This window comes from Physcomitrium patens, chromosome 13 (genome assembly GCF_059467195.1).
Source record: "Physcomitrium patens ecotype Gransden chromosome 13, ASM5946719v1, whole genome shotgun sequence".
In the NCBI taxonomy this organism is placed as follows: Eukaryota; Viridiplantae; Streptophyta; class Bryopsida; order Funariales; family Funariaceae; genus Physcomitrium; species Physcomitrium patens.
Genome location: NC_143422.1, coordinates 11937336 through 11953572, shown reverse-complemented (window position 1 = coordinate 11953572; position 16237 = coordinate 11937336). Strand labels below are relative to the sequence as shown.

The following is a 16237-nucleotide window of genomic DNA, read 5'->3' as shown; positions in this document are numbered from 1 at the left end:
TTCAAAATTTATGTCTTTACAAAAGAATTGTTATATTTGGAGTTTGTATAAAGGAGTTATAAAGCATTGAAGACAATACATGTAATTCAAAGGCAGAACGTGAATCATTTTATTGATAGTAATAGTTGGAACTACACCTTGAGTTTTTGAACAAAGTTTTGGCTCAAAATTTCTAAAGATATGTGTTATTAGGTTGAAAAATTATAAATAAATTATTTTATGATATTTGAATATTTAGTTTGTGAGATATAAAAAAATTACATATGGATATATTCAAGCAAGGCTATAAAGCTATTGTTAGTATTTAAGCAATATCTCAAGATTTTTAAGAAATTTGCAATTAAAATTTGTTGTAGTATTTTTTTAAAATACATCAATACTTCATGTAAATTTTTAGTTTGTTTGGATACTCCGATTATGAGATATGATCTATTGAAGTTTTGATAAAATTCACCTCATGAATATATAAGGATTTAGAATATTTTTATCATATTTTGGATGTTCTTTAGTACTTAGAACTTATGTATTGATGTTATTACCTCTATAGGAATACTTTTATATATATATATATATATATATATATAGAAAGATAACTTGATGTTTTTTTATCTCAAGACTTGATTGAGTAATTAGTGATAGCCAAAAGCCCAACGCTTTTTTGACACAAATTCTCTCTACCCAAACTTTATTGGTGCTTCCATTGAAAGAGCCTCAAGGCACCAAATTTTTCAACAAGTCAAGATGGAAAATCAAATCCCAAGGTTTTCTTTACAAGTAGAATAGGTGCCTATGATTTATTCAAGGTATTTGCTCAATTTATAAAAGAGAGGCAATAAGTGCATTGAAAGGATAGAAACACCACCTAAGCTTTACAAGTAGTGATGGATAAGATTGGAAGGTTTGATGAGAGTGACATCACTAAGTTCCTAAGGATTTACACATATATGTGCATATGTGCATCAAGTTTTAGAATTGAAGATGATTACCATCTTTGATTTGGCAATGATACCAAAAATTAGAAAAAGATGCGGGAGTTGCATACTAAGGCTATGTGAGGAAGAAATTTGAAGAACTCTTGAAAGATGAATTTTTTGAGGAAGATTTCAAAAGAATGAAAAAAAAATCTTTTGGAGTAGATTGAATAAAGGCCAAGAAATCAAATGGCTCCAAATGAACTAATCATGGAATTTGAGACTAAATTTGGACAATTGCCAATACAAGAGAGGCAGCTCTTGGAAACAAAAAAAATTGGATTATTCTTGTAGGCAGCTATTGAATACTTAGAAGACAAGTTGTTCTTTCATTTAACAAACAAGACATTTGAGAGTGGTTTTATCAATAAGGTATTTTAGTAATAAATTATTACTATACTATAATATTTATACTATTGCAATAAAGTATTATTGTAATAAATTATTATTGTATTAAAATATTTATATTATTGCAATAAAGTATTGTTGTACTACAATGTTTTTGTTATTGTGCTATGTTGCTATTGTGCTACAATGCTTTATTGCTTCAATGTATTGCTATGATGAGATATTACTACAATGCAAGGATATTATCTTTGTGATGGATTGTTGGAATATTATGATGTTGCATTCAAATGCTTTTGTTGTTGTAATGTATTGCTAAAATATGTTGTTGCTATGCAATAATATCTTTGCTATTGGACTATGTTGTAATCAAATATTAATACATTGCAACGTTTTTGCTTTGATATTTTGCTATTATTCTTTTTGTTTTATATGTTATTGAGTTGTATTTTTTTCCTACAAAAATATTTAAAAAAATGAATAGTTTTTTATAGGTTATGATAGAAAATAAAAGCATGATACACAAAGACAATTTCTTGCTATTGGAGCTTGAGTTGGAGTTGCAATGATTGATGCATACCTAAGCCTGTGAATAGTCACTTCTATAGTTGCAAGATTTACAAGAACCATCTTTACAAGTTAAAAGAAAAGAATCAAAGTAACATATCCTTCTTTTTCAAGCTCAAGTTAAATAGTGCTTAGTGAACATGTACAAAAGTGGTCAAAGATTGCACCACTAACTTTGTATTGATGTCTAATAGTATTGAAGGTGCATAAATATCATTGTTTCTACAAATTACAATTATGTATTAAATAATATTATTTATGATATTAAAAGATCTCTTAAGGAATTTTTATCCTTGAGGTAGGGATTTGATAATAATTTATTAAATAACTTAACAACAGTTATTAGATGTATTGGTGTTTTGTTTAAATATAAGTAAGATATTTTGTATTGTATTCTTTTTTATACTTAATGGACGTAAAGAGTTGGAGTGTTTTTAGCAATCAAACTAAGTTTAATAATTTACAAATCAAAATATTTTATCGAAGTTATTTTTATGTGATATGTAAATCCATTAAAAAACACCTTCCTTAATTGAATGTTGTCATAATACCTTTTGACATAGTTGGGCTAAATGATTAATGTTATCATTAGTGCATTTATTGTAAGTCACATAATACTCTATAAGATGGCTTTTTAATGTTTTTTTTGGTTTTAAATTGATGTTGTTTGAATTTTTATTGCTTTATAATATTCTTAATTTGTTTGGGGGAGATTGGAAATTAATATTTTATAATACATGTTAATTTGTACTTTTTCTACTTCCAATCTAGTAATAACAAAGAAGTCTAATATTTCTACTAAATTAAAACATAGAAGTAGCTACACTAAGAAAGGTTCAAATCTGTTACTAAACAAATAAGAAAGCTTTGAAAATCTATTGTATTGTATTATTATTTTACAAGGGGTGATTTTATTACATTTAAAAGATGTTGGACTTCTATTTTGTAAGTAAATTTTTCCTTTCAAAGTACCTTTCTAATACATTTTTGGTAATTTTGAAAAAGATTTCTGGTATCTTTTTTTCCTTTTTCTTTTCTTCTATTTTCTTTCATTCAGCCACTCCCTTTCACATTTCACAGTGGAATATGTGTTTCTATTACTTCATGTCTCATGCCTTCCTGGGCACATTATCTCTTTTATCTTCTGATGTAAGAAATTTCTCTAGGTGAGTATCAACTCTTAAAATCATGCTTATCTAATCGATTCGATTTATATTATAAAGTCATTTGATTTAAAATACATGTTTGCTTATGCTGTGATTGTTAATCCTTGTGCAGGAATCAGTAACAAATATGTGTGACTTGACATTCCGAATATTAAGAATATCAAACATTTGTTATTTGACAGATTTTCAGAAAAAGCTTTTCAAGTATGTCATTCCATAAGTTTTATTTTGTTCGGTCTACCTCTGAAAAGTGTGCAAATCACCTGACTGTACACTTTCAGCAACTTATGGGTTTGAACACATTGACAAGTTCCATAAGGGAACTGTACCAGTACGTCGTGCCTTTTCCTTGCTCAGGTGGTACAATGACCTGTGTCGACAGACTTATTGGCAATCGCCATGTAAAAACTATTGACATTGACAGACACAAAGTAATGTGTTGCAGTGCGAAGACTCAACCTTCTTCTCGTAATAACTGGTACTGGTTACTTCTCTCAATTCACCACTGCGGTTTTACAGAAAGTCGAGGACTCTTGGTGACTTTCACAAAAATACTCGTCTATTAAAATGAAAATAACTACCAACAAAGAGCCCTCATCATGAAACTTTCATTATGTATCATACAACGCAATTACCAAATTCAAACTACAATCAAACTAGTTACATTACAATCAACCGGGTTTCGTCATAGAAGTTTCATGCTTTCTCACGAAAAGCAACCAAGCTTAATGGGCAACAATCAAGCTAGTTTACGACAAAAGCACCGAAAGAATCTGAGAGGATTGACCTGACGCAATTGCTGCCGTTACAGATGTTCAAGTGGACTTCGCTATTCGTATCGGAGAAACTCAGAATATCAAGCCAAGTGACAGATAGAAGTCGCGGCTCAACACAACTATACAAAATAAACTTCAAACATGAAAAAACCCATTCTTTTGCTTCTGGGATGTTCAAAGTGAACTCACATACTCAAATACAAGAGTTCGTTGCGAAGCACATCCAGGCTACTTTGCCGTGTGAGCGACTGACTGTCAGTGCCTCACCATCAAAGCTACTGCTACCCGACCCAGAACCAGAGAGCTCGACAAATTCGTTCCCTAGTTGGGCCTGGCGACCAAGAACCCGCAGATCTGCACCTGCTTCTTGCTGTCGAAGCCCAGCACGCGGACCCAGCAGCTAGGGTACGACGTCTTGCACTCCTGGATCTCCCGCAGCACCTGCGAAGAGTCGGTGCACCCGAACATGGGCAACTTCCACATGGTCCAGTACCGCCCGTCGTAGTAGCCCGACGAGCCCGACCCCGAGAAGTTGGTGCGGCTCACGGCTCCGACCTGGACAAGTCACCCCAGCGCGTCATCAGACCACATTTGCACCGTGACCTCGATGCCCGCGGAACCCACTCCGGACGACCACATACCAATGCCTCTGCCTTCGACAATACTACTGTCTACTCGTGGGACGCCGGGAAGAACACCGACTTACCGTGTCGAACTCGATGCAGGGAATCAAGTTCTGCTGGATCATGTAATCCACCTGCCTCGCGATCTGGTCATCGCTCAGCGGGGGCAGGTACGAGAAGGTCTCGAACTTGGGCTGCCCGATGGGGTTCCACACCTGCGCAATCACAAAATCGTACAACTCTTAAAATTTCCGGATGTCTAATCATCAGGTCTCATCTCGTGGAAATCGACTAGTACGACCCCGAATATGTTCGATTAAGGGACGACAGAGACTCACTTGCATGCATTGCACGCGGCTGCCGTTCTGGACGGAGCTCAATTGCTGGGATTTTGAAGTGAAAAGGGTCGCTGACTTCAGTCCAGAAAAAGCCTTGACGGAGGAAGACTCGCGAGAGGCGGCCACAGATGATGACGCCACAGTCACAGAGACAGGAGCCACAACGGTTGAAGCCACAGCGGAGGCCATTGCTAAAATCTCTCCACACTCGAATCGCAAGGGCAATGCAGCCAACAGCTTGGGCACAGGGGACACCGAGCAAGACCTGGTGGGTACAAATTCCACCCGGTATGTTTATATGCTAGGGAGTGCCGGGGCATGCCCCGAGCTGAGCTCTGGAACGCTCCTTGTCACCCTATCTTTACGACGTCGCTGCATGCAATCCTCACCACAATTAAACATTTTCAGTCAACAGATAAGTCCTTTTTGGGATGAAATTTTTTTCGACCAGAAGCGGAGCCGTCCAGAGGATAATCCAGACCCCATTATTCTGGACTTCAACAGCACCTTATCGAAAAAGAGCTCAGAACATGACGCCGCCTCTCCGGAGAGTCTGAACACCAGTGCAGAGAATCGTCAGTTTCCCGATGCGTACCTTGAAACGGATGTCGTCGAGAAAAGTGTGTGTATGCGGAAGTTGGAGAAAACCCAGACTTCATTGCTCGATGAAGCATGTAGCTTCGCAGTCGTACTTCTTGCACTCCTCCATCTCTCGCATCTCTTGCGCATTGTGGTTCCCCAACACCTGCACAGCGGCGGTCATGTCCGGATTAGGGATCGTCTACACCAGATAAGCCACGGCGTTTTTCTCGGAGAAAAATACCATCCTTTGGTTCAACAACGGTTGCTGCGTTTTCCACGTTCGGATACAACCCTGCCCAGTTGCTGTGAGAGATTGACGAGTGCAAGAAGACCCTCTTCCCATGTTCCAGACACAGGCCTTCGCCGAACTGAGATACATCGCAATCGACACACCGGCCGCTTCAGAATCAGTGACTAGCATACCCAGCTGCTATTGGCTTCGTCGGCTACACGTCTGAGCTTGGTACTAGAGATTAGCTAGAACAGAAGAGCTTTCTAATCTGAAAATGTTTTTCTGTGCATGTAGGAAAGTTACTTCCTCCAGCGCGTGGATACAACCCACCACAGCATGTGCAGACAGTTGTTAGATTTCGGCCATGTCTTGCTGATGCACACTTGTATTTTATATTATTTTATTTCTTTATCTCTTCTCACTGTGTATTCCATGAACTCGTGCGCCCTCTCCAATGACATAGCTTTCGGTTGTTTCCATCAGCGGTTGTATTGCTAGTTTTAGAAATACCATTCTTCCTCGACGAGATGGTAGCTTTGACGGATGGTGGTGGCGCCGTAGACAATACCTGTGGATCTGTGTGTTTTTGTGTGCACATACTCGATCTCTTTCTCTGGTTTATCACATACTAACAATGCTTTGTATTGCGTGATCGGCGTCGTAGTCGCCGTTGCTTGAATCTCGCTTGTCAAGTTTTCTGCACACCCGAGTGGCTGGAAGCATGTCCCCATTCATATTCTATGTGCATGGTTGGATTGCACCAGACTAACTGTGAGGAGATATACAAAGTACATCACCAAGCCTGTATGTGGTCAAAGTTCCACTTTCATCAACAAGTAGAGTATTAACGTTTGTTCAGATAAGTTTTCTTCAAGAAAGAAAGAAAGAAAGCATGCTTGTGTATGCACATGAAGCTCATTGGAAATTGGAGGGTTAAGTAGATTTAAAAGAATGGTTTTTGTGCTAAATGGCACAACTTTGAGGTAGTCTAATTAGAAGGATTTAAGGTTGTAAGAAGGGTTATGTTTTTTTAATCTTGTTATTTTTAGCACTATTTCATTAGTATAGTTTTTATTATGAAAACAAATTGCAATGTATCTTTTCACTAAACAAAATAAAAGAAATCCTACTCATAGTGCAAAGAGGACAAACATTAGTTTAGATACTCCAAAATCTTGCAAATATTTCTTTTTGTCTTGACACATCTAAAAGTGCATATTTGGTCAAATGTTTTGATGGTGTTAGCTATTTATGGGATATTTTTCATGTTATGTATCTATTTTTAAAAAGAAATTTTATTGCAAGATGTCTAATTTTTATCATTATTTATTAGAATAATTGTTTCTACTTAATATATGGATTTAACTTAGAGGATATTAAAATAATAATATTTTGGTACTTTGTTTTTAAAAAATTATAATAAGAAATTTATAGATTCTAATTGGAATTATCTTACATGCATATTTTTTTAGTTTAATAATGTCATCTTGTAAGTATAGTTTTAATGTAAATGTTTAAGGACTTGTATTGGACATGGATTAAAAGGTGTTACTACTAAATCATGTTACTATGAATATCAAATTATTAAACATCGATTTAAAAGAATAAAATTTTTACTCCAAAGTTTATTACATCTATAAGATTTTATATATGTTTCGAAAATATCTAATTCATTAGCTACATTTTCAATAGTAGTTTGGTGAAGAAATTAGAGATATGGATAAATTTATTTAAGTTGGTTAAATGAAAAAAGTAGCAATCATTTGACCAATTATTTTTAAATAAAGGTTAGCCAACCTCCATATATGTAAGATGGTCTTTGTTATCACCACATGGTTACTAAGCAAAGAAGTAAGAAATGACAACCATTCTTATTCTATTGCACAATGTAATTAGGCTTTTAAGTCTCAAGGCTTATCTATATGTTTCAAATTTCACTCTTTTTAATGGTTTAGTAAGAACTTTTGTTGGTTGTATATTGGTGTTAATATAATATAATTTGATTTTTTTTTTTCTAAGTATACTTTTACAAATATGATGGTAGAGAATTCTATCTACTTAGTTTTCACTATTAGTTGATTTTGTAATTGTCAACTTGTCACGGACATATATTTATTGTAATTGTTATTCAAGTAATATGAATAGGTAAAAGTAGATAAAAGTAGATTAATTTCATAATAACTTTTAAAGAAGCTTCCTAGAAGCTTTATAGATGTTGCTTTGACTTTACATGTATTTGTTGTTGATTGGTAGGTTAGATACTTGGTCAGCAAGTTAAGCATGTGCCACACATGTTGGTAGCTTGCGAAAAAAACTAACTATATGGCACCCATATTAAAAACTTGCCTTATAAGTCAAGATACGTGTTGTGCAAAGTCAACACGTTTTGGAGGTCTTATGGAATGTTGCCATGTAGCTCCTAGATAGATAATATATATAGAGGTAAGTATGAAGCCTTCTTCATTCTTGTCAATTCCTTTCTTGCTTCTAGTTTAGTTTTAAGAAGTCTCTAGTTCTCTTGTATTTTGGCAATAGTAATTCTAGTTTCTTTTTAATATACATATTTTTTTATATATATATATATTTGTTATACTTCTTTGAAAAAGTCTCACTTGTATATTTGTTTTCTTTGAGTTCTTATCTTTGAGAGATTGACAAGAATACACTTACAATATCAAAGCTTTGTCTTTTCTTGATTAAGAATGGATTATCTTTTTTTCTTGATAAGACATAAGCATATTAGATGTTGTGGATTATCCTCTTTTAAATTTGATATTATTCTTTTGTTCTCAAGTTCTTTCTTTTACTTAACTTTAGCAATATTAGACATCTCTTTTCTTCTAAGTGTTATTATAATAGAGCTTGTCAAAATGAATAGTGCAATGGTACAAATTCTAGTATATTTGAGGGAGTTAATCAATCTATAATATTGTATATTTCACAATTTTGACAACTTGTGATTGATATCAAGTGGAATGATACTACACTCATTAGCCAATTTCTTTATGGATTATAATATGAGGTAAAGAAATTGATGGTCAATTTACTTAATCCTCAAACATTGAGTCAAGTAATTGATTTTGCTTTAAAGAATGACAATCGACTTTTTAAATTTTTATTCGAAAATTGCATAAGTAGGCCTCAATGTTGTTGTATTGTAATTATTCATAGTATGTAAAAATTGACTAAAACACATGATATATTTATAAGTATTGATGTGTATTAGAGTGATTAATAGGTTAATTTAAAGAGAGTTGATGAAAGAAAATTTATTTTGAGGTTTACTTATTTTGATTGTAGTATCTAAATTATATAAGATTTAAATATTTAATACAAAATTTAAAGAAAAGATTGGAACTCAAAGATGAAGATACAAACCTCTAAGAAGCTTATTTGGAAGGATGAAAGCAAAGTATGGATGGATGAAGATAAGGAATGAGGATCTTCATCTCTATTGATTGAAAGCCATGCCCTATAGGCTCTCAAGAGGCTATCTGCAACCATAATAAGGATTTTGGCAACTTCAAAAAGAACATTTGAGAATTAGAAGCAAGGATTGCATAAAGTTTAGAAGGTTTGGAATTAAGGTGATGAAGTTGTAGCCATTTGAAGTTAATGTGTCTTTTTTAGACATATTGTTGTTCTTTTAAAAATACAAGGAGTTATATAATAGATTTTGAAGATCAAGAGTGCAATCACAAGGCTGATTTCAAAATTTATGTCTTTACAAAAGAATTGTTATATTTGGAGTTTGTATAAAGGAGTTATAAAGCATTGAAGACAATACATGTAATTCAAAGGCAGAACGTGAATCATTTTATTGATAGTAATAGTTGGAACTACACCTTGAGTTTTTGAACAAAGTTTTGGCTCAAAATTTCTAAAGATATGTGTTATTAGGTTGAAAAATTATAAATAAATTATTTTATGATATTTGAATATTTAGTTTGTGAGATATAAAAAAAATTACATATGGATATATTCAAGCAAGGCTATAAAGCTATTGTTAGTATTTAAGCAATATCTCAAGATTTTTAAGAAATTTGCAATTAAAATTTGTTGTAGTATTTTTTTAAAATACATCAATACTTCATGTAAATTTTTAGTTTGTTTGGATACTCCGATTATGAGATATGATCTATTGAAGTTTTGATAAAATTCACCTCATGAATATATAAGGATTTAGAATATTTTTATCATATTTTGGATGTTCTTTAGTACTTAGAACTTATGTATTGATGTTATTACCTCTATAGGAATACTTTTATATATATATATATATATATATATATAGAAAGATAACTTGATGTTTTTTATCTCAAGACTTGATTGAGTAATTAGTGATAGCCAAAAGCCCAACGCTTTTTTGACACAAATTCTCTCTACCCAAACTTTATTGGTGCTTCCATTGAAAGAGCCTCAAGGCACCAAATTTTTCAACAAGTCAAGATGGAAAATCAAATCCCAAGGTTTTCTTTACGAAGTAGAATAGGTGCCTATGATTTATTCAAGGTATTTGCTCAATTTATAAAAGAGAGGCAATAAGTGCATTGAAAGGATAGAAACACCACCTAAGCTTTACAAGTAGTGATGGATAAGATTGGAAGGTTTGATGAGAGTGACATCACTAAGTTCCTAAGGATTTACACATATATGTGCATATGTGCATCAAGTTTTAGAATTGAAGATGATTACCATCTTTGATTTGGCAATGATACCAAAAATTAGAAAAAAGATGCAGGAGTTGCATACTAAGGCTATGTGAGGGAAGAAATTTGAAGAACTCTTGAAAGATGAATTTTTTGAGGAAGATTTCAAAAGAATGAAAAAAAAAATCTTTTGGAGTAGATTGAATAAAGGCCAAGAAATCAAATGGCTCCAAATGAACTAATCATGGAATTTGAGACTAAATTTGGACAATTGCCAATACAAGAGAGGCTCTTGGAAACAAAAAAAATTGGATTATTCTTGTAGGCAGCTATTGAATACTTAGAAGACAAGTTGTTCTTTCATTTAACAAACAAGACATTTGAGAGTGGTTTTATCAATAAGGTATTTTAGTAATAAATTATTACTATACTATAATATTTATACTATTGCAATAAAGTATTATTGTAATAAATTATTATTGTATTAAAATATTTATATTATTGCAATAAAGTATTGTTGTACTACAATGTTTTTGTTATTGTGCTATGTTGCTATTGTGCTACAATGCTTTATTGCTTCAATGTATTGCTATGATGAGATATTACTACAATGCAAGGATATTATCTTTGTGATGGATTGTTGGAATATTATGATGTTGCATTCAAATGCTTTTGTTGTTGTAATGTATTGCTAAAATATGTTGTTGCTATGCAATAATATCTTTGCTATTGGACTATGTTGTAATCAAATATTAATACATTGCAACGTTTTTGCTTTGATATTTTGCTATTATTCTTTTTGTTTTATATGTTATTGAGTTGTATTTTTTTCCTACAAAAATATTTAAAAAAATGAATAGTTTTTTATAGGTTATGATAGAAAATAAAAGCATGATACACAAAGACAATTTCTTGCTATTGGAGCTTGAGTTGGAGTTGCAATGATTGATGCATACCTAAGCCTGTGAATAGTCACTTCTATAGTTGCAAGATTTACAAGAACCATCTTTACAAGTTAAAAGAAAAGAATCAAAGTAACATATCCTTCTTTTTCAAGCTCAAGTTAAATAGTGCTTAGTGAACATGTACAAAAGTGGTCAAAGATTGCACCACTAACTTTGTATTGATGTCTAATAGTATTGAAGGTGCATAAATATCATTGTTTCTACAAATTACAATTATGTATTAAATAATATTATTTATGATATTAAAAGATCTCTTAAGGAATTTTTATCCTTGAGGTAGGGATTTGATAATAATTTATTAAATAACTTAACAACAGTTATTAGATGTATTGGTGTTTTGTTTAAATATAAGTAAGATATTTTGTATTGTATTCTTTTTTATACTTAATGGACGTAAAGAGTTGGAGTGTTTTTTTAGCAATCAAACTAAGTTTAATAATTTACAAATCAAAATATTTTATCGAAGTTATTTTTATGTGATATGTAAATCCATTAAAAAAACACCTTCCTTAATTGAATGTTGTCATAATACCTTTTGACATAGTTGGGCTAAATGATTAATGTTATCATTAGTGCATTTATTGTAAGTCACATAATACTCTATAAGATGGCTTTTTAATGTTTTTTTTGGTTTTAAATTGATGTTGTTTGAATTTTTATTGCTTTATAATATTCTTAATTTGTTTGGGGGAGATTGGAAATTAATATTTTATAATACATGTTAATTTGTACTTTTTCTACTTCCAATCTAGTAATAACAAAGAAGTCTAATATTTCTACTAAATTAAAACATAGAAGTAGCTACACTAAGAAAGGTTCAAATCTGTTACTAAACAAATAAGAAAGCTTTGAAAATCTATTGTATTGTATTATTATTTTACAAGGGGTGATTTTATTACATTTAAAAGATGTTGGACTTCTATTTTGTAAGTAAATTTTTCCTTTCAAAGTACCTTTCTAATACATTTTTGGTAATTTTGAAAAAGATTTCTGGTATCTTTTTTTCCTTTTTCTTTTCTTCTATTTTCTTTCATTCAGCCACTCCCTTTCACATTTCACAGTGGAATATGTGTTTCTATTACTTCATGTCTCATGCCTTCCTGGGCACATTATCTCTTTTATCTTCTGATGTAAGAAATTTCTCTAGGTGAGTATCAACTCTTAAAATCATGCTTATCTAATCGATTCGATTTATATTATAAAGTCATTTGATTTAAAATACATGTTTGCTTATGCTGTGATTGTTAATCCTTGTGCAGGAATCAGTAACAAATATGTGTGACTTGACATTCCGAATATTAAGAATATCAAACATTTGTTATTTGACAGATTTTCAGAAAAAGCTTTTCAAGTATGTCATTCCATAAGTTTTATTTTGTTCGGTCTACCTCTGAAAAGTGTGCAAATCACCTGACTGTACACTTTCAGCAACTTATGGGTTTGAACACATTGACAAGTTCCATAAGGGAACTGTACCAGTACGTCGTGCCTTTTCCTTGCTCAGGTGGTACAATGACCTGTGTCGACAGACTTATTGGCAATCGCCATGTAAAAACTATTGACATTGACAGACACAAAGTAATGTGTTGCAGTGCGAAGACTCAACCTTCTTCTCGTAATAACTGGTACTGGTTACTTCTCTCAATTCACCACTGCGGTTTTACAGAAAGTCGAGGACTCTTGGTGACTTTCACAAAAATACTCGTCTATTAAAATGAAAATAACTACCAACAAAGAGCCCTCATCATGAAACTTTCATTATGTATCATACAACGCAATTACCAAATTCAAACTACAATCAAACTAGTTACATTACAATCAACCGGGTTTCGTCATAGAAGTTTCATGCTTTCTCACGAAAAGCAACCAAGCTTAATGGGCAACAATCAAGCTAGTTTACGACAAAAGCACCGAAAGAATCTGAGAGGATTGACCTGACGCAATTGCTGCCGTTACAGATGTTCAAGTGGACTTCGCTATTCGTATCGGAGAAACTCAGAATATCAAGCCAAGTGACAGATAGAAGTCGCGGCTCAACACAACTATACAAAATAAACTTCAAACATGAAAAACCCATTCTTTTGCTTCTGGGATGTTCAAAGTGAACTCACATACTCAAATACAAGAGTTCGTTGCGAAGCACATCCAGGCTACTTTGCCGTGTGAGCGACTGACTGTCAGTGCCTCACCATCAAAGCTACTGCTACCCGACCCAGAACCAGAGAGCTCGACAAATTCGTTCCCTAGTTGGGCCTGGCGACCAAGAACCCGCAGATCTGCACCTGCTTCTTGCTGTCGAAGCCCAGCACGCGGACCCAGCAGCTAGGGTACGACGTCTTGCACTCCTGGATCTCCCGCAGCACCTGCGAAGAGTCGGTGCACCCGAACATGGGCAACTTCCACATGGTCCAGTACCGCCCGTCGTAGTAGCCCGACGAGCCCGACCCCGAGAAGTTGGTGCGGCTCACGGCTCCGACCTGGACAAGTCACCCCAGCGCGTCATCAGACCACATTTGCACCGTGACCTCGATGCCCGCGGAACCCACTCCGGACGACCACATACCAATGCCTCTGCCTTCGACAATACTACTGTCTACTCGTGGGACGCCGGGAAGAACACCGACTTACCGTGTCGAACTCGATGCAGGGAATCAAGTTCTGCTGGATCATGTAATCCACCTGCCTCGCGATCTGGTCATCGCTCAGCGGGGGCAGGTACGAGAAGGTCTCGAACTTGGGCTGCCCGATGGGGTTCCACACCTGCGCAATCACAAAATCGTACAACTCTTAAAATTTCCGGATGTCTAATCATCAGGTCTCATCTCGTGGAAATCGACTAGTACGACCCCGAATATGTTCGATTAAGGGACGACAGAGACTCACTTGCATGCATTGCACGCGGCTGCCGTTCTGGACGGAGCTCAATTGCTGGGATTTTGAAGTGAAAAGGGTCGCTGACTTCAGTCCAGAAAAAGCCTTGACGGAGGAAGACTCGCGAGAGGCGGCCACAGATGATGACGCCACAGTCACAGAGACAGGAGCCACAACGGTTGAAGCCACAGCGGAGGCCATTGCTAAAATCTCTCCACACTCGAATCGCAAGGGCAATGCAGCCAACAGCTTGGGCACAGGGGACACCGAGCAAGACCTGGTGGGTACAAATTCCACCCGGTATGTTTATATGCTAGGGAGTGCCGGGGCATGCCCCGAGCTGAGCTCTGGAACGCTCCTTGTCACCCTATCTTTACGACGTCGCTGCATGCAATCCTCACCACAATTAAACATTTTCAGTCAACAGATAAGTCCTTTTTGGGATGAAATTTTTTCGACCAGAAGCGGAGCCGTCCAGAGGATAATCCAGACCCCATTATTCTGGACTTCAACAGCACCTTATCGAAAAAGAGCTCAGAACATGACGCCGCCTCTCCGGAGAGTCTGAACACCAGTGCAGAGAATCGTCAGTTTCCCGATGCGTACCTTGAAACGGATGTCGTCGAGAAAAGTGTGTGTATGCGGAAGTTGGAGAAAACCCAGACTTCATTGCTCGATGAAGCATGTAGCTTCGCAGTCGTACTTCTTGCACTCCTCCATCTCTCGCATCTCTTGCGCATTGTGGTTCCCCAACACCTGCACAGCGGCGGTCATGTCCGGATTAGGGATCGTCTACACCAGATAAGCCACGGCGTTTTTCTCGGAGAAAAATACCATCCTTTGGTTCAACAACGGTTGCTGCGTTTTCCACGTTCGGATACAACCCTGCCCAGTTGCTGTGAGAGATTGACGAGTGCAAGAAGACCCTCTTCCCATGTTCCAGACACAGGCCTTCGCCGAACTGAGATACATCGCAATCGACACACCGGCCGCTTCAGAATCAGTGACTAGCATACCCAGCTGCTATTGGCTTCGTCGGCTACACGTCTGAGCTTGGTACTAGAGATTAGCTAGAACAGAAGAGCTTTCTAATCTGAAAATGTTTTTCTGTGCATGTAGGAAAGTTACTTCCTCCAGCGCGTGGATACAACCCACCACAGCATGTGCAGACAGTTGTTAGATTTCGGCCATGTCTTGCTGATGCACACTTGTATTTTATATTATTTTATTTCTTTATCTCTTCTCACTGTGTATTCCATGAACTCGTGCGCCCTCTCCAATGACATAGCTTTCGGTTGTTTCCATCAGCGGTTGTATTGCTAGTTTTAGAAATACCATTCTTCCTCGACGAGATGGTAGCTTTGACGGATGGTGGTGGCGCCGTAGACAATACCTGTGGATCTGTGTGTTTTTGTGTGCACATACTCGATCTCTTTCTCTGGTTTATCACATACTAACAATGCTTTGTATTGCGTGATCGGCGTCGTAGTCGCCGTTGCTTGAATCTCGCTTGTCAAGTTTTCTGCACACCCGAGTGGCTGGAAGCATGTCCCCATTCATATTCTATGTGCATGGTTGGATTGCACCAGACTAACTGTGAGGAGATATACAAAGTACATCACCAAGCCTGTATGTGGTCAAAGTTCCACTTTCATCAACAAGTAGAGTATTAACGTTTGTTCAGATAAGTTTTCTTCAAGAAAGAAAGAAAGAAAGCATGCTTGTGTATGCACATGAAGCTCATTGGAAATTGGAGGGTTAAGTAGATTTAAAAGAATGGTTTTTGTGCTAAATGGCACAACTTTGAGGTAGTCTAATTAGAAGGATTTAAGGTTGTAAGAAGGGTTATGTTTTTTTAATCTTGTTATTTTTTAGCACTATTTCATTAGTATAGTTTTTATTATGAAAACAAATTGCAATGTATCTTTTCACTAAACAAAATAAAAGAAATCCTACTCATAGTGCAAAGAGGACAAACATTAGTTTAGATACTCCAAAATCTTGCAAATATTTCTTTTTGTCTTGACACATCTAAAAGTGCATATTTGGTCAAATGTTTTGATGGTGTTAGCTATTTATGGGATATTTTTCATGTTATGTATCTATTTTTAAAAAGAAATTTTATTGCAAGATGTCTAATTTTTATCATTAT

General features: G+C 35.3%; 2 protein-coding genes across 2 annotated transcripts; both read right to left on the bottom strand.

The window, feature by feature from the left end:
- Nucleotides 1-3959: 3959 nt before the first annotated feature.
- On the bottom strand, nt 3960-5044 carry LOC149987963 (ribulose bisphosphate carboxylase small subunit, chloroplastic-like). Its single transcript, XM_090255079.1, has 3 exons — nt 4787-5044; nt 4532-4663; nt 3960-4380 (listed from the first exon to the last, which is right to left on the bottom strand). Exons 1-3 carry the CDS (start codon nt 4973-4975, stop codon nt 4147-4149), a joined length of 555 nt encoding a protein of 184 aa, XP_090111205.1. The 5' UTR covers nt 4976-5044; the 3' UTR covers nt 3960-4146.
- An 8127-nt stretch (nt 5045-13171) lies between these two features.
- Nucleotides 13172-14355, bottom strand: LOC149987962 (ribulose bisphosphate carboxylase small subunit, chloroplastic-like). The gene is made up of 3 exons (XM_090255078.1): nt 14098-14355; nt 13843-13974; nt 13172-13691 (listed from the first exon to the last, which is right to left on the bottom strand). The coding sequence occupies exons 1-3, from the start codon at nt 14284-14286 to the stop codon at nt 13458-13460; spliced, it is 555 nt and encodes a 184-aa protein (XP_090111204.1). The 5' UTR covers nt 14287-14355; the 3' UTR covers nt 13172-13457.
- Between the last annotated feature and the right edge of the window lie 1882 nt (nt 14356-16237).

Excerpts from the sequence above, each read along its gene's own strand:
- LOC149987963 (XM_090255079.1), bottom strand. The coding sequence starts at position 4,975 with ATGGCCTCCGCTGTGGCTTCAACCGTTGTGGCTCCTGTCTCTGTGACT. Across the intron at positions 4,664-4,786 it reads GCCGCGTGCAATGCATGCAA|GTGTGGAACCCCATCGGGCA; the intron begins GTGAGTCTCTGT and ends GTGATTGCGCAG. Across the intron at positions 4,381-4,531 it reads CCTGCATCGAGTTCGACACG|GTCGGAGCCGTGAGCCGCAC; the intron begins GTAAGTCGGTGT and ends TGACTTGTCCAG.
- LOC149987962 (XM_090255078.1), bottom strand. The coding sequence starts at position 14,286 with ATGGCCTCCGCTGTGGCTTCAACCGTTGTGGCTCCTGTCTCTGTGACT. Across the intron at positions 13,975-14,097 it reads GCCGCGTGCAATGCATGCAA|GTGTGGAACCCCATCGGGCA; the intron begins GTGAGTCTCTGT and ends GTGATTGCGCAG. Across the intron at positions 13,692-13,842 it reads CCTGCATCGAGTTCGACACG|GTCGGAGCCGTGAGCCGCAC; the intron begins GTAAGTCGGTGT and ends TGACTTGTCCAG.